This window comes from Equus quagga, chromosome 13 (genome assembly GCF_021613505.1).
Source record: "Equus quagga isolate Etosha38 chromosome 13, UCLA_HA_Equagga_1.0, whole genome shotgun sequence".
In the NCBI taxonomy this organism is placed as follows: domain Eukaryota; kingdom Metazoa; phylum Chordata; class Mammalia; order Perissodactyla; family Equidae; genus Equus; species Equus quagga.
This window is the reverse complement of record NC_060279.1, coordinates 88349550-88365903: the sequence shown is the minus strand read 5'-3', so window position 1 is coordinate 88365903 and position 16354 is coordinate 88349550. Positions and strand designations below refer to the sequence as shown.

Below are 16354 nucleotides of genomic sequence, written 5' to 3'. Positions count from 1 at the left end.
CTCCAGGAGGAAAATGGCTCACCTAAGAGTAACTGCTCCCACTATGGAATTCTTGATACTGAATTTTCCCTGTTCCAATTAACGATACGGTTTCTGTCTCCTGACCGATAATAACGAGGATAATAATCATTATCATTACAGCTGCCTTCCAGATATGAGCACTAATACACACAATCTTTCGGCTCCTTCCATCAGCTGATGTCATTCTCATTTCAAGGGGAGGACAGAGCCTCAGAGAGGGGACGGGGCTTGTCTGGGGGGCCCCAGTCTGCCCACAGCCCGTGCACACAGGCCGCGGAGGCAGGGGATCCGGGCATGAGGCCCGTGTCAGGGAGGAGGCGAGACAGAGGCACCGGGGAGGGAAGTGACAGCGCCGTGTTGGTTGCGTCTGACAAACACTGAGTTCCCCCTCAGCAGAGCAGACCGCATGCTGCCACGAGGCGGCACGTGGCTACCTGCCACGTCCCCAGCACGGCAAGTTCCGATGAGGCAGAAGGGGCTGGGGCTGTCTTGGAAGCCTTCCTGGAGGAGGGGAGAAGGCGCTGTCGGATCAGCAGCAGCGTGCCAGGCCCTGTCCTCCTCAACCCCCGAGGCAGCCCTCCAAGGACAGGGAGCCTTGCGAAACATGAGGAAACGGAGGCTCAGAGGGGCTGACCTGTCCAGGATCGCCTGGTGTGTGGGTGACAAAGGGACTGGGGTCATCAGGCTGAAAGCCACAACCGGCCGCCACAGCGCAGCCGAGCAGGTCCCTGAGACCCCCTGCTAGCTTTTTACAGCTCAGCTCCACTCGGAACTCCCCAGGTGGGGACCATCACCCAGCCCTGAATTGCTAACCCTGGCAACACACTCTTGTCCGCTGGGGGGCTCTGGTTTGGCCTTCTCTCTGTACCCACGTGCCCCCATGCGCCCCAGCACACAGTAGGTGTTCCACAGCCTGCAAAATGGGACATAGGACCCACGGAGCCCCTGTCCCTTCCCGTAACAGACCTGACTGTCTCCCTCTGGTTTTTTCGCACAGGCTGTGCCCTCTGCCTGGAGCATCCATTCTCCCCTCTTCTACTTGGCTGACTCCTGCTCGTCTCCGCACAGGTGGCACGTCCTCCACCTGTGCCACCTCCACCCCAGCCCCAAGCCCAAGCCCAGATCTGGGCTCCCACAGGGGCCTAGATTCCCTGTGACTTCGCTCTGAACACTCTGGAGTCTAATGACAGGGACGTCTGTCCCCTGGCGGGAGGGGCTGTCCATCTCGCTCACTACTTGGTCCTCAGCAGCCAGCTCCGGGCCTGACCCAGGGAAGGTGCCCAGGAAATATCTGATGAATGAATGGATGGATGGATGGATGGATGGATGGATGGATGGATGGAACAGTGAAGGAGCAGAGGGCGCAGGCAGGCTGGGCGGGCCTGGGCGGGCGCTGTAGGGCAGACCTTATTGTAGAGGGCGCAGATGTGCAAGGCCGTGTTCCCTGAGGCGTTCTGGGCTCCGGGCTCAGCCCCGTAGAAGAGCAGGTGTTCCAGGTGTTGAGAGTGACCTCGCTGGCAGGCCTGGGGGGGGACAGGGAGCCGAGAGGCCGGATCAGACCCTCCCGGACACAGCATCTGTCGACATCCTTCACCTCGAGTCCAGGAAGCCAGCCCCACGCCCACCTCCTTCTTTCAGCCCCTGATCCTGCAGAGGGGCCCAGGGCGTCAGCTTCGCAAGTCATTCCAAAGCCTGGGTGTCCGGCTGGGCCCCTCGAGAGGTCCAAGAGAGCATCCCCCTCCATGTCACGGATCAAGGTCTCTAATCTCCACACCAAGCCCCCTTAGGGTCCCAGCATCCACACCCCCATCTTTTCCTCTTTGGGGACCATGCTACTACCACCCCCACCCTCTGTGTGGACCCCAGCGCCTGGATCCCCAGCCCCTCAGACCAGGGTCCCTGATCCCTGCCCCCCTCAGGGCCCAGGCACCCCCCTCTCTGCCCCAGCCCCTCCTGGCCGAGTCAGGAGCACCTGGTGGATTTCCTGCCAGCCGTTCTCATCGGCTATGCCCAGCTGGGCCCTGTTGTACAGGAGCAGCTCACAGCAGCGGGGGTCGCCCCCCACCATAGCCGTATGGAACAGAGGGGTCAGGCCCCGGCGATCCTTGTAGTTGGGGGAGCCCCCAAGATCAAGGAGTGCCTAAGGGAGAAAAGACAGATGACAGTCACACGCGTACCGGCTCATTCTGAAGACTCAGTGGGACAGGGAGTCCTGGGTGACCCACAGTGGCCAATGCCAGTCCCCCTTCTGCCATGACGCCCTTGTGCGACCTTGAGCCTGGCCCTTCCCCTCTCGGGGCCTCGCCCATCCCTGTGAACCATGAGGGGACTGGGAAGATGCCTCCAGAGGATGCTCCCACTCTGACATCCTGCCCACCCTTCTCCATGGCTGACTTGGGACAAGTCACTGATGGAGCTCAGCGTCTCAATGCCCCCCCTAACTCAGGAGGATGCTTGTGGGGCACAAATGAGACAATGGAGTCTGGATGCAGGAGGGCCCCTGGCTGAGTGGGAGGTGTTATTAGGACCAGGATCCCAAGGATGGGGCACAGAAGTTGGCCTGGGAGAGGGCAAGCTTGGGTGAAGGCAAGTAGGGCCAGCCTCACTGGGGCCAGAGGCCCAGTTGCAGAGAGTGGTCCCACTCAAGGGTCAGCTCTGGACACAGAAGGCTGGTGGCTTCGAGCATTATCAGGAGAGAGTGTTGGCAGCGGCCCCGTGTGAGGACAGCCTGCAGCAGCACTGTCGCACAGAACATGCGGAGATGGAGACGGTCTCCAACTGCGCCATTCAATATGGCAGCCACCTGTGGGCTACGGAGCACTGGAATGTGGCTAGGGAGCCTGAGGAACAGGAGTTTTCAATTTAGTTCGTTTGAATGAACTTAAACCTGAACAGCCCCATGTGGCTAGTGGCTATAGGACTACACAGCCCAGGTCTAGAGGCTGGGGGCAGGGTGCGAGCAGGGCCCGGGTCTGAGGGAGGGGAGTGCACTGGGGGGCCATAGAGTCTGCCCATTCCAGGGGCATACGGCAGATCTCCAGGGCTGGCGATGGACTGCATTTAGGGTTTTTCAAGAAAGAAATGGGAAGAGAAGGGAGGGTCTGTTATGCTGGAGCACCTGTGGGGTGGAGCGTTTACCAACAGCTATGCATCTTTGGGGACAGTCGATCCTGACTTGTGTGTGAAGAGGGGTCAAGGGGCCTTGGGCGGGGGGAGAGGAAGAATATTTTAAAATAAGACAGTGCGAGCTGACTCCGTGGATGTGTTTTGCGGGTATATGGGGTTTCTCTCTTTGGGAAAGCGCATTGCAGACACTGTCCAGGGGGAGGGGGTTGAAAGTGCATGTGAGGGACCAGGGAGCATCCTTGGGGTAGGGAACTGCTAGGTGAGGAGGCAGTGGCGGGGGGCGGGGGGGGTCTGTTTTCCCGGTGTGTATGGAAGAGGGTCTTTATCTGGGGGCACAGCAAGGAGCTCACTCTGTATTTTAAGGGACACCAAGAGGATCTAGACCTCAAGGAGACAGAGGGAGGGTTGGTGTTGACTGGGTGGGAGGTAACGGAGAAAGTCTGGGTGTTGGGAGAGTCATATGATGTACCTGGGCGTAGAGGAAGGGTCCGCGGGACCTCAGCTATAGCTGATGTGAGCCGGGGAGGGTGGGGGCACCTGGGGGTCTGAGGAGGATTCAATGGAAGGAGCGACAATGGAGGGGAGGAGCAGGGAGGGTCTGGGGCAATTCACCCAGTGCCGTCTGTATGGGAAACACAGCAATTTGGGGGTGTTTCTGAGCTCGTGTCTCTGGGAAAGGGTCCCGGGGGGAGTGTGGCCCCTCACCGTGAGAGCCAGGCAGTGACGGGCGCAGGCAGCCTTGTGCAGTGCCGTCATGCCATCCCGGGCCCGGAAGTCGATGTGGGCCCCACCCAGGCACAGGGTTCGAATCACCTCCACGGAGCCTTCCGTCTGGGCAGCCAGCGTCAGGGGGGTCTCTGAGGGGGCAGGAAAAGCCGGTCACAGGCAGCCCCCGTGCCCGAGGCTCCCCAGGGTTCCCAAAGCCCCCGGTCCCCTCTCTACCTCCTGAATCCGAGTCGTGATAATTGGGGTCCAGCCCCTTGTCCAGCAGCCGTGCCACCTTGTCGGACGTCCCGAGCTGCACGTATTCCAGAAACTTCTTCAACCCCGTCTGAGCCATGGACAAGAGAGAGAAGACAGGCCGGTCAGGGATCAAGGGAGAAAAGCCAGGATCCAAAGGAGCGCTGTCCACTGGCCACACACAGTGAGCCACACATGACATTAAAACGTCTCTAGTAGCCACCTTTAAATAAAAACGAAGGGGAAGTGTCAATTGCACTGAAATTTGTTCTAATGACGTGGCTTTTTAACCCAACACATCCACAATATTACCGTATCAACAGGTAATTCCCATGAAACATTAATAAGATATTTTACTTTTTTGGGGGGGGTATCGAGTCTTTGCAATCCAGAGTCTGTTTGGCGCTCACAGCATGGCTCAGTTCGGACCTGCCACACTGCAAGGGCTCGGGGGGCCGTGTGTGGCCGGTGGCTTCCGGGGTGGACAGCACAGTTCTGGAGGATGGAATATTTAGGGGAGGACAAAGATGAATGCACAGGGGGTCATGGAGGAGGAGGGACGAGGGGCTTTTGTCGCACGTGTCAAGGATCCTTCGCTTTACCTCTGACCAAAGCAGCCCCCTCAGCTTCCTTCCACCTCCCAGAGGAGACACAGGGGACATATGGTCTGAGGATGGGATGGCAAGGTACCAGGAGAAGAGATGTGGCTGGGGAGGGGAGCATCCTTGGATCTGGTGGCGATTCAGGCTATGGAACAAGGGGGACTGCGTGGTGCCCAGGAAACAGCCCCTGGGCAGAGGGACGTTGGATGTCAGAGTCCAGGCCAAGGGCGGGGAGAGGAAAGGAGCTTGAGTGGATATGGGGGACCCAGAAAATAAGATGGGAGAGTCCAAGGATGAGGAAAGTCGGGGCCAGGTGGAGTGGTGTGGGCCTGGGCAGAGCAACGAGGGGCAAAGAGGGAAGTTAAGAGCAGGTTATGATGGGGATAACGGGGGGCTTTTGTGGGAGACCCTGGAGGCGGAATAGAAGGGCTAGGGAGTGGCGTGGAGGGCTGTAGGGAAGAGCTAGGGAGAGACAGTAGTTGGGCAGGGGGCTCCAGGTCTTAGGGTGCAGGGTGATCTAGGAAGTAACGGCCCCCAGACTGTCTCACCTTCGTGTGCAACTTGGCCAGCTGCTTCTCATCCAGGTTGGTCTGTTTGTAAACTCGGGTCTTGTATCGGAACTGAGGCCGGAGGCAAGGCGAGGGGAGAGACAGAGGCTCAGACTCAGGGGCTGCGCAGGAGGCCGGACCACCTTCTGAGCCGGGCGGGGGGGGGGGGGGGGGCCAGCTCAGGCGCGGGGGGGGCACGGCGGGGGAGCCGGGGCGGGGGGGGCAGAGGGGGCCCGGGCCGCTGTGGGGCATGTGGACCGCAGTCCCTCACGTGAAGGAGTCGGAGTCTGGACCCCACAGAGAATGTTCTGGAACACCTACTGTAGTTGGGTATCCTTTCCCAATTTGATGGGCGTGAAGAAGATGGGAGCAGGGAAGTGACTTGCCCAAGGCCACTTCACTGGTCAGAGGCAGAACAGACCGTAATTTCACCTCAGGCCTCTCTGACTCTTTCTGATTCTTAGATGCCCCGAAATCCGGAAGGGTCCCCAGGTTTTCCCTCCCTCAGGTCTTGGCCGGGAGAAAAACAGGGGGAGGGGGCAGACGCGTGGCAGGCACGCCTTCTCTCCTCCGTGACGGGGCTGGGAAGGCCGTGGGCCTCACCTCCAGGTAGGGCACCCCCTTCTCGAAGGACTGGGGGTACTCTCTCAGCAGCCGCTCCTCCTCCAGGAAGTTGGCGTCGCGACCCGAGGTGGCGGGCTGGAACAGCCCATAGTTGAGCACGTCCTGCAGGCTCTCGCTCAGGGCGCAGAGCACCTGCTGCTTGGCCGTCCAGATGGTGGCATCCGGGTTGAAGCGGAGGCATTTCTGGTGGGGGAGGCCACGAGGGAGGAGCCTCAGGTGGTTGGGGACTGAGTGGGGGTGATTCTGGGGACAGGAGGGGGACTTGGGGAAGCATGGGGGAGCCCGGAAATGGGGGCCGCTGGGGGGGGACACCCAGCATCAGAGGCCTCCTCGGGCCAGCCTGGGCCCCTGTCCCCCGCCGGCCCCCGGGTGGTCACTCACTGTCTGGTGCAAGTCCGGGATGCCAATCCGGAAGACCATCATGCTGAAGTGGGCGTCGTCCGGGACAGACATGGAGCGGCCCTGGAAGCCTCGAACCGAGGCCAAGCTACCAGGTGCCCCGCTGCCCCGGCCCCGGGTCCCCCGGGGGCCTCTCCCGGGCCCGTCTGGGGAGCTGTCGGACTCTGAGCCGCCCTCGGGACACTCGCTGGCACTGTGGCGTTCCTCGTCCTCGCTTGACGCGGGGCTGTGGGTCATCATGGGGCCACGGGGCGACGGGGGACGGCAGCATCACAGGCGGCTGCAGGGGGGCCGAGGGCGGCTGTCAGACTAGGAGCCCGGGACCCCTCGGAGGCCACAGGCACCCCTCAGCGGACAAGCGGTCAAGGGCAGCCGCCACACACAGCTGCCCGTGGCAGGCAGGAAAGAGGCTGGACACACCCCCAGACACTCCCGCCGCCTCTACACGCACGCACGCACACACCCCCATCCCTGCCACGCTGCCAACACATGTCTCCTTGCTTGCCCTTGGCCCCGCTCGCAGCCCCCCACCCCTCCTGCGCCCCACTTTGCCGCTGACCCAGCGTGGCGGTGTCCCAGAAACCGCAGAATCACCGCGGGAGCTACTGGCCCACTTTGCCGGGCCACGGAAGATGCAGCTAAAATTAGCTGAGGACAGACAGGTGGACGACCCACCGGCACCCTGCCCTCCTGCCCCGGCCTGGCCCCTCACCCGAGGCCCTCCTGTTCTCTTCTTGGAGAGCTGGGGGTGGGAGGCTGCGATGTAGTAAGGGGGAGACCCAGGTGCCATGCGTGAGCCTGGGGCGACAGGAGCCAGAGGCCGCGTAGTGCCAGGGAGCGGGTGGAGCCGGTGACTTCACCAAAGTGTGGCTGACAACGTGTGCAGAGGGCTGCTGGGGAATCGGTGTCCCAGGGGCACTGAGATGGGGGTGTCATGGGGCAGAGCATCATGCACGGAGTGTCCCAAGAGATAGCCTATGCAGGTTGTTGGGGGCATCTTGAGAAGGTGTGTGGGTGGGTGGGGAGGCTGGCCTGGGAGGGCTGTCCGGTGGCCTGGGCTGGTGTGGGGTGGCTGCTGATGACCTGAGGGCACTGGGGTGGGTGGATCCCACTGCCTGGTACGGGTGGCTCCACTCTGAGGGAGACTGGGGGGCTGGGAGGGAGGCTAAGGAGTGGGGTGCGGGTCTGGAGGACTAGGGTGGGAGGTCACATCCAGACCCCCCCACTATTCTAACCCCTTCAAGTGGCCTTATAAGGGTGGGTACCGAATGGGGTCCGCCTCGCTCATCTTCTCCCCTACTCCCACCCCAGCACCGGAAACCAGAATGTCTGGTCTGGTCCCTCCCCCCCACACCAGGCCTGGCTCCTGCACCGTTGCCATGGAGATGGGAAGCAGTGGAGGGTACTGCTGACTTTGGGGGAGTGGGGATGGGCTGGGGGGTGGGGGGAGGGAAGACAAAATGTGTGTGTGGAGAGGAGAGTTCCAAGAGCTGTGGGCGAGCCGGCATCTAACCATGGGCCGGCCAGCCCCTCCCCCATAAGTGGCCGGGGCTTCGAAGCCCCCTCCCCCTCCAGGTACCGAGCAGCACTGCCCGACCTCGCCCTGGTGGAGACCCCGGGCCTCTCCCCGCGCGACTCCACATCCCACCTCCGGACCCAGGCCCGAAGTCACTCCCCCTCGGCTGACCCTGGCTGACCCCCCGGTCTCAACCAGGCACTAATGGGGTGGCCAGTGGGATGAAAGCAAAGCCTGCCCGGGTCCCCCGCGGCGCGTGCGGCTGCCCCCAACCCCCAGGACCGGCTCCGGCCCCTCCCCCTCCGGCCCCGAGGGAGGGAGCGGGCACACTCCGCTGGGGCGGCATGAATCAAACGCTCCACGGCTAAGAATAGCTGGCACGCAGCTGGTACCGAGACGGGCTGAGGAATCGGCGGGGGGGGGGGGGGAGAAGGGGAGAGATGGGGTGCCCTGGGAGGCAGCGGGGGGACGGGGGGCGGCTGGCGTGGCTGGGAGTGGGGCCCGGGAGAATGAATGGAGGCGGGGCGAGGCGGGGAGAGGGAGCCGAGGAACTGGTGGGGGAGAGCCCCGGGCCGGGGAGAGGGGGCGGGGGCACCCGGGAGCGGGACTCGGGGGCGGGAACCGAGGGGGCGCGCCGGCCGGCGGAGAAGGCTGAGCAGACCGGGTGGGGATGGGGGGAGCCCGTGAAGGGGGCGGGAAGGGATTGGAGGCGCCTGGAAGGAGAAGCAGGAGCTAGAGGGGGTCGAAGGGGGCGGAGGAGGCCAAAGCCCAGACCACCCCTGGAGGGGGGGTGGGCACCAGGGTGACCTGGGGGAGGGGCCTTGAGCGGTGGGGCCGCAGGAGGGGTCAAGGGGCCCAGGTGGGCCAGAGTGGGCGAGGTGGGGGAGTGGCCGGGCAGGGCCGGGAGGCGGGTACAGCGACCGAGCCCTTGGCTCAGGAGCGCGGGGAGGCGGGTTGGGGCTGGGGGCTCTACTGGCTGGGGGGATGGGGGGCGCATCCCCCATCAAGTCCGTGATCTGGGACGGGGCACCGGGGACCGGGGCGTAACCCAATTTGGCGTCGCCCGGGGCAACGCTCCCCTCCTCACCCCCACCCCCCACCGCACACCCGGCCCGGGAGCCCGGCGCGCGGCCAAGGACGTCCGGGGCGCCCCCGTCCCCTCCCGCCGCCCCGGCCCCGCGACGCCCCCAAACCCCCGGGTTCTCGGCCCCCTTACCTGCCTGGCGGGGCTGCTGAGTCCCGGTCGGCGGCGCCCGCGGCCCCTCCCCCCTCCCCCCACCCCCCCCCCCCCCCGGAGACGGGGGACCCTCAGGCCATGCCCCACCGCCCCGGAGGGCGAGCGGGCCCGGGGAGGGGGCGGGCGGGGGCCGGGGGGGAGGGCGGGGGGGCCGAGGACCTCACCCCCCCCGCGGGCCGGGCCTGGCCATCCGCAGAGCGCCCCCCCTGCCGCCGCGGCCGCCGCGCCCCTCCTGGCTCGCCCGCCCCCGGCTCGGTCGGCCGGCTCCGGGCGCCGCGTCTCCGCCTGCTCTTCCTCCTCTTCTTCCTCAGGCCGCGGCCGCCGCCCGCTCCGCGCCTCCTCTGCCTCCCTTCTCGCTCTCTCGCTCTCGCCGTCTCTCCCTCACCCTGTCTCTCTCTCTCTCCCTCCCTCTCTCCCTCCCTCCCCTCCCTCCGCCCTCTCCCCTCCCTCCGGGAGCCGGCGGAGGAGACAGAGCCCCTCCCCGCGCCCCCAAACCTCGCCCATCCCCCCCACCGCCGGCTCCGCCCCCTCCCCCTGCCCTCCCCCCCCACTCCTCTCCGCCACCGGATCGCCCAACCCTGACTCCACCCCTGCTGGCCCCCAAACCCCGACGATGCGGCCCCGCCCCCCTGGGGGTACCCCTCCATATGCACACCCCAGGACCACCCCTTCCCAGAGGGCTGCCCAGCCCCTCTACACACAGTAGGGTGCAATGAATCCTGGTCGCGAGACTCCACACCCCCTAATCGGATTGGGAGAGCTGTAGATTCCCGTCCTGTCCCCCCAGACACACACATACCTCCTCCCCCCAGGCACAGGTGCACAGTCTAGCTGGCCCTGCACGTGCAGACACCCCTGCACAGACTTACTGTTCAGGGCGTGCACAGACCCAACCTGCCTGAGTGTACATTGCCACAAGCACACTCCGCTTCAACATGTATATATCACACGCGCGTGCTGGGGCGTCCATGCAGCACGGCACACGAATTCACCCACCACACACGCGGGCAAGAACCAGAGTGTGCACGCTCAGATCTCCAGCTCACACGCAACCCTGAAACAGAGACATGCAATTCTGGGGAGACAGATGCACGGGTCCCCCCTCACACTCACCCACCGCACCATCCATCACACAGGTGTGCACACGCCTATTTGGATGCATGACACGGCGCCATAGCTCCCCTCCGTGATAATTACTGCTGACATGTCTTGAGCACTTCCTGTATGCCAGGCTCTGTTCTGGAATAACTCACCCACTTTTCACACCAACCCTACCGGCCAGGGACTTGCACCATTCCCATTTTCCAGAGGGGAAAACCAAAGCACAGAGAGGCTAAGTCACTCGCCCAAGGTCACTCAGCTCTAAGAGGTGGTGCCAAGGATCAGGGACAGTCGGATGGTTCAATGTCTTCACACCACTCTTGTTCACTCCTGGGCACACCGTAGTTGCGTATTCTCATTCATCATGCACAGACATGCCCAACTTTCTCCCCACAGCTCAGCTCACTGGTGCCTGGGACATACACACAGAGAGAGGGCAGATCCCATAGGCCAGGCTCCTACCCTCTTCCAGCTCCAACAGTGTCCATGGGGCGGCCAGCCGGAGCACAGGCACCTGCAGAGGTCGGTGCCAGGCAGCTTCTGGGTGGACCTCCAGCTGCAGGCTCTCCCGGGTACCACAGTATGGGCTGGAGCAGGTGCCGGCCCAGCCCAGGGAGGCCCCCCTCTGGATGCCCACCCACCAGCCCAGGTGATGCGCAGCTGGGCCCAGGGAGAGCACAGCTGCCCGAGTTGGTACCAGCAGTGAGAGAGGCTGTGCACCCGCTTTACGGTTTAGAAGGCCTTCCCTGGCCTGTGCATTCTCTCTCGAGGCCTCTTGCCACTGGAGAGGGGTCCCCGGCCCCTCATGGACACCTGAGGGGCCCAGGCTCTGAGATGCTGAGCAGCCCGCTCAAGGTCACACTGCCCTCTGCTTTCTTGGAAAACAGAAGGCTGGATGCGTTGATTTCCAAGGCCCCTCAGGGGGCTCCCAGCGGCTGAGGGCAGATGCTCGGCTTCTGCTCAGAGCCAGAAGCTGCCGCCACGCTGGCCACCTCCGGCAGGCTAGGCTGCGCTGTCTGCTGTCTGAGCCTCGGTTGCCTCCTTTGAAGAGTGGGCCCTGCCGTCGCTGCCTGGTGAGCTCCATTCTTGCTGGCACAACCAGCCCGGCCGAGGCCGGGAAAGCCCTGCATGACTCACGGGGCTGGCATAGAGTGGGCCTGGCCTGGCCTGCTGCTTCTTTGCCTCTGCAGCCTCTCTCCCACTGCCCTCACCACCTCCACCCTGCCTGCCCCCCTCCCCCCACTTGCCCCTGCACCTCTGCCTCAGGGAACTCGGGGTGCCACCAAATACAACCATCAAGAGTTCAGTCTTGGGGCCGGCCCGGTGGCATAATGGTTAAGTTTGCATGCTCTGCTTTGGGGGCCTGGGGTTCACAGGTTCAGATCCCGGGCATAGACCTATACACCACTCATCAAGCCATGCTGTGGTGTGGCATCCCACGTACAAAATAGAAGAAGATGGGCACCGATGTCAGCTCCAGGCCAATCTTCCTCACCAAAAAAAAAAAAAAAAAAAGGACTTCAGTCTTTTGGTGAAGTTGTTACCCAGCCAGGAATGCCTGTTTCCTCCCTCGCACAACAGATTGATGGAGCACCTACTGTGTGCTGGGTCGACCTGTTCTAGCTCTGGGGATACAGCCATGAACAAGAATCCCCGCCTTCCTTGGCAGGAGGCAGACAACAAACAAGTATAGAAATGAACAAGACAATGCCAGTCTTGATTAGACCAAAAAGATACAATGCAGTGTTTTAATAAAGGAACTTGGAAGGGCACCTTCTTTAGATGACACCGTCAGGGAAGGTCTCTCTGAGCTGAGACCTCAGTGATGGAAGCTGCTGGGGGAAGAGCCTTCTAGAAGGAGGAAGAGGCTAGTGCCAAATGAGGTGGGAAGGAGCTTAGCATCCGGGAAGGAGCAAAGAGGCCAGTGTGGCTGGAACCTGGGTGGCGAGGGGATGGGGCGAGGAGCTTGCAGAGGTGCGGCGGGCACCCCCCCACCCCGCCCTCCCCTCTGTGACCCCCCACCCCCCGCTGGCAGGCCAGGCCCGGCTGAGGACAGAGCTTGGCTTTCCTCCTGCATCTGGTGGGAAGGAGGGGAGTGGGAGTGACGTGATCTGATTTACGGTTTGGAAGCGTAGCTCTGGCTGCGGCAAGCACGGGATTGGAGGGGCTGGAGAGGAAGGAGGGGGAGAGCCAGGAGGAGGTGACTGCAGGGGGCCGGGCGGGAGACAGGCACCTCGATGGAGGCTCAGAGCTCTGTAAGCACCCAGCCCGGTGTCTGCCTCCTCCTCCTTCTGGAGAAAGCTTCCCCACCCAGCCTTGCCCCCTCCGTTCTGTCCCAGCCCCTCACCCTGTGAGATTGCTGGTCTGTGAGCAACTGGAGTCCTCAGCATGGCCCCACCCAGAGCCTGGCCTGCAGGGGGCTTCCAGGAAAGCAGACGAATGAACCCCGGAGCCCGACCTCCCAGGGCTGCACACACAGCCACACACATGCTCTTCACATGTGTCCCCAGAGACAGACACGCACACTCACTGACACCTCGGGGCAAGGCCTTGGAGGACAGGATCTGAGATGTGGGGGCAGGAGGCCCCCCCACAGCCTGAGAATGGGGAGCAGGACTCCTCCAGCAGGGTGTGTGGGCGACAGTGGCCACAGGGTAATAACAATCTGAGCGAGACCCTGCGGTCTCCACCCTCCTGGGGAGTGGCCAGGGGGACTCAAGGGGAGCAGGGCCAAGCCCCAACAACCTCCTGAGGGAGTTCCCAGGCAGAGGTTGTGTCCCCAGGACCCCTTGGAGAGCCAGCCGGCTCCACCCTCTTCCTGACCCTTGGAGCTTTTGGCCACCACGGCAGGAGGAAAGAGGAGGGCGGAAGTGAGTTCTGCAAAGTGGGAAGAGGGGGGTGTGTGGGGACACCCAAGGCGGGATCCAGGCTTCGGAACGTTGGAGGTTTCCGGCCACAAAGGCAGGGCCTCGGGGGAGCCAAGAGAGGCGGAGAGAGACACACAGAGGAGTAGAGACCAACAGACAGAGACAGGAGTTGGGAGAGACTAGAAAGAAGCTGGGGGAGGCAGCACCAGGGGGCTGGTGATCTGCACACAGGGTTGGGGGGCACACACCAGTCCCCAGAGACACCTCCCTCCCCAGAGACAGCCTGTCTGCCCCCTCGGGTGCTGGGAGCCCAGCTTGATGCAAGCAGCTTGGCTCCTCGGGGCCCTGGTGGTCCCCCAGCTCCTGGGCTGCAGCCATGGCGCTCAGGAAGCCGACAGGGAGTGGGAGGGGGGCTGGGGAGGCGCCCAGGAGGAGGAGCGGGAGAGGGAGGCCCTGATGCTGAAGGTGAGTTGGGGCGTGCTGGGGCCCTGTGGAGGAACCGTGGGCTTGGGAGGGGGTATTCCTGGGTGGGGAAGGTGGGCGAGGGGGAGGATGGGAGAGGCTCAGAGGATGTGGCCCATGGGTTCAGAGAAGTGATTCAGGGGCAGAGAGCCAGCTTACAGCTGGAGAGGGGGTGGCCGAGCGTCTGGGGAGTCAGCATGGGGCTGACAGGCTGGCTCTGACCATCCGGCCCCTGTCTCAGCATTTACAGGAGGCCCTGGGGCTGCCGGCTGGTGGGGGGGACGAAAATCCTGAGGGAACCTCTGAAGGCAAAGGGGCCTTGGGGGCCGAGGAAGATGGTCTGGAGGAGGCAGAGGAGGAGGAAGCAACGCCAACCCTCTCCTCCAGTCCCAGCCCCTCTCCCACCCCTGAGGACACCGTCACTTACATCCGTGAGTAACCATTAGCTCCGCCCTGCCCCCAGGCCTCCGCGGTCATTTGCACAATTGCCCACCGCCCAGCCCTGAGCCCCTACACCCGCAAGAGCCCGGAATCCCGGCCTTGCCTCCTAAGAGCCCGGGGCCACCGGCTCCTGCCTTCCACGAGTCCCGAGTTCCCCCTACCCCAACTCTGCCCCCAGGAGCCCTAGGGCCCCGTCACCCCCCAGGTCCTCGGGGCTCCCGGCTCCGCCCCCAGGGTCCCCGTCCAACGTGCGCCCTGTCGGTCCGCAGTGGGCCGCCTGGCCGGCCTGGACGCGGGCCTGCACCAGCTGCACGTCCGTCTGCACGCGCTGGACACCCGCGTGGTCGAGCTGACCCGGGGGCTGCGGCAGCTGCGGGAGGCGGCGGGCGACACCCGCGACGCGGTGCAAGCCCTGCAGGAGGCGCAGAGCCGCACTGAGCGCGAGCACGGCCGCTTGGAGGGTGAGTCCGCACCGCGCCGGGCGGGCTGGGAGAGCGGGTCGACCCGGCTGGGGTGGGGGTACGGCGGGAGGAGGGGCCCGGAGAGGTGGGGAGTCCCGGTGTCAGGGGGAGGGGGTTCCTGGAGATGTGGGGAGTGTCGACGGACGGGGAGGGTCGATGCAGGGTGCCTGCGGGCGGTGAGGGAGACGCGCTGGGTTCCCCGAGGTCGAGCAGACCCCACTCCGGCCGCGCCACGCCCCCTCCAGTCCCATCCCGACGGTCTGGCCCCGCCCCGGGCGGCCCTGTAGCTCCGCCTCCCCGCGGTTCCGACCACGCCCCCGAGGCTCTGACCCCGCCTCCACCCCGCCCACAGGCTGCCTGAAGGGCGTGCGCCTGGGCCACAAGTGCTTCCTGCTCTCGCGCGACTTCGAGGCGCAGGCGGCGGCGCAGGCGCGCTGCGCGGCGCGGGGCGGGAGCCTGGCGCAGCCGGCGGACCGGCCGCAGATGGAGGCGCTGAGCCGGTACCTGCGCGGCGCGCTCGCGCCCTACAACTGGCCCGTGTGGCTGGGCGTGCACGACCGGCGCGCCGAGGGCCTCTACCTCTTCGAGAACGGCCAGCGCGTGTCCTTCTTCGCCTGGCACCGCGCGCCCCGCCCCGAGCCCGGCGCCGCGCCCAGCGCCGCGCCGCATCCGCTCAGCCCCAACCAGCCGAACGGCGGCGCGCTCGAGAACTGCGTGGCGCAGGCCTCGGACGACGGCTCCTGGTGGGACCACGACTGCGAGCGGCGCCTCTACTACGTCTGCGAGTTCCCCTTCTAGCGGGGCCGGTCCCCGCCTCTCCTCGCCGTCCCGCCCCCTGCCCTCCGCGCGGGCCGTGCGCCCTGCCAGGACGCCCCTCCCTCCCTGCCCGTGGATGGAAGGGAGGCCCCCCTGGCTGGGCGATCCCAGGGGTGGGGGGCCTCCTGCGGGCCCGGGACCCCTTCCTTGCCTGTGTCTTTTCTAGAAGCGGCGGGCACCAGGCTAGATCCGCTGCCAATAAAGCCTTGTGGAATCTGACTTGAGCAGGCAATGAGGGGGAAGAGGGAGAGGAGGGCACTTCGGGCCTTTTTTTCTCCGCGGGGCAAGCGAGAAGGGCAGCCCCTGGCCTTCGGATGCCTGTCCTGTCCCGCTTGTACAGATACAATTTGAGCCCCAGAATCGAGAGTGGTGGAGAACGCATGTGCCTGTGTACGCACGGTTTTCCGCTTCTGCGCACAGATGCCCGGAGTACGCGCGTGCACACGCTGCGGACGCCTCCCCGCCCCCCCCATCCTGTCCCACTCACGGCCTTTGGGACCCAGGACCTGTCAATCATTGTCCCAGGCCATGGTCCTGGTCAGAGAGATTTTGGGGAAAGACAGGAGCTACAGGCCCTGACAAGTCCTGCGGGAAAGACCCCGTTTAATTTTGTTTAGTGTGTTTCAAACTTGTTTCACAAGATGGTACATAACATCAGGCCCTGTGCTGCTTCTCCCACCCCAGGGGCATGTGTGGAGACACCAACGTTTTTTTGAGGGGCGGGAAAGATTAGCCCTGGGCTGACATCTAGGGCCAAGGTTCCTCTTTTTGCTGAGGAAGACTTGCCCTGAGCTAACAGCCGTGCCCATCTTCCTCTACTTTATATGTGGGACGCCTGCCACAGCATGGCTTGCCAAGCGGTGTGTAGGTCCGTGCCCAGAATCCGAACCAGCAAACCGTGGGCGGCTGAAGTGGAGTGTGTGAACTTAACTGCTAAGCCACGGGGCTGGCCCAAGAGACACAAACAGCCTACCCAGCCTGGGAGAACAGGCTCCCTCCCAATGCCCCCTTCTCTGCTGCCTGCCTGCCTGTGAGGCCGTGAGACAGGCCCCTGCTCCCTCTGAGCCTGAGTTTCCTCATCTGAGCATGAGCACAGTCACCCCTACCTTGTATGGCTCTTGCTGAGCCCAGAAAAGTGAGGATTTGGGAACTGGTGGGACATGAGCCACACAA

The 16354-nt window shown here is 64.1% G+C and overlaps 2 protein-coding genes across 2 annotated transcripts in view; one reads left to right on the top strand and one right to left on the bottom strand.

The window, feature by feature from the left end:
* SHANK1 (SH3 and multiple ankyrin repeat domains 1) overlaps positions 1-9077 on the bottom strand; it is a 43686-nt gene extending 34609 nt beyond the window's left edge. The window contains exons 1-8 of the mRNA XM_046683434.1: positions 9013-9077; positions 6263-6560; positions 5861-6064; positions 5258-5329; positions 4090-4198; positions 3853-4004; positions 1994-2161; positions 1428-1544 (exon numbers count right to left, since the gene is read on the bottom strand). Coding sequence (XP_046539390.1) covers positions 1428-1544; positions 1994-2161; positions 3853-4004; positions 4090-4198; positions 5258-5329; positions 5861-6064; positions 6263-6520 — 1080 coding nt within the window. The 5' untranslated portion in view covers positions 6521-6560; positions 9013-9077. The remainder of the gene's footprint in view (positions 1-1427; positions 1545-1993; positions 2162-3852; positions 4005-4089; positions 4199-5257; positions 5330-5860; positions 6065-6262; positions 6561-9012) is intronic.
* A 3988-nt stretch (positions 9078-13065) lies between these two features.
* On the top strand, positions 13066-15400 carry CLEC11A (C-type lectin domain containing 11A). The gene is made up of 4 exons (XM_046683421.1): positions 13066-13466; positions 13705-13894; positions 14174-14365; positions 14718-15400. Exons 1-4 carry the CDS (start codon positions 13320-13322, stop codon positions 15161-15163), a joined length of 975 nt encoding a protein of 324 aa, XP_046539377.1. The 5' UTR covers positions 13066-13319; the 3' UTR covers positions 15164-15400.
* Positions 15401-16354: the final 954 nt, after the last annotated feature.

What these genes read in the sequence shown, in the direction of transcription:
- CLEC11A (XM_046683421.1), top strand. Translation starts at nt 13,320, where the DNA reads ATGCAAGCAGCTTGGCTCCTCGGGGCCCTGGTGGTCCCCCAGCTCCTG. An exon ending in GGACACCGTCACTTACATCC is followed by an intron (nt 13,895 to 14,173) that starts GTGAGTAACCAT and finishes GTCGGTCCGCAG; the next exon opens with TGGGCCGCCTGGCCGGCCTG. An exon ending in CGAGCACGGCCGCTTGGAGG is followed by an intron (nt 14,366 to 14,717) that starts GTGAGTCCGCAC and finishes CCCCGCCCACAG; the next exon opens with GCTGCCTGAAGGGCGTGCGC.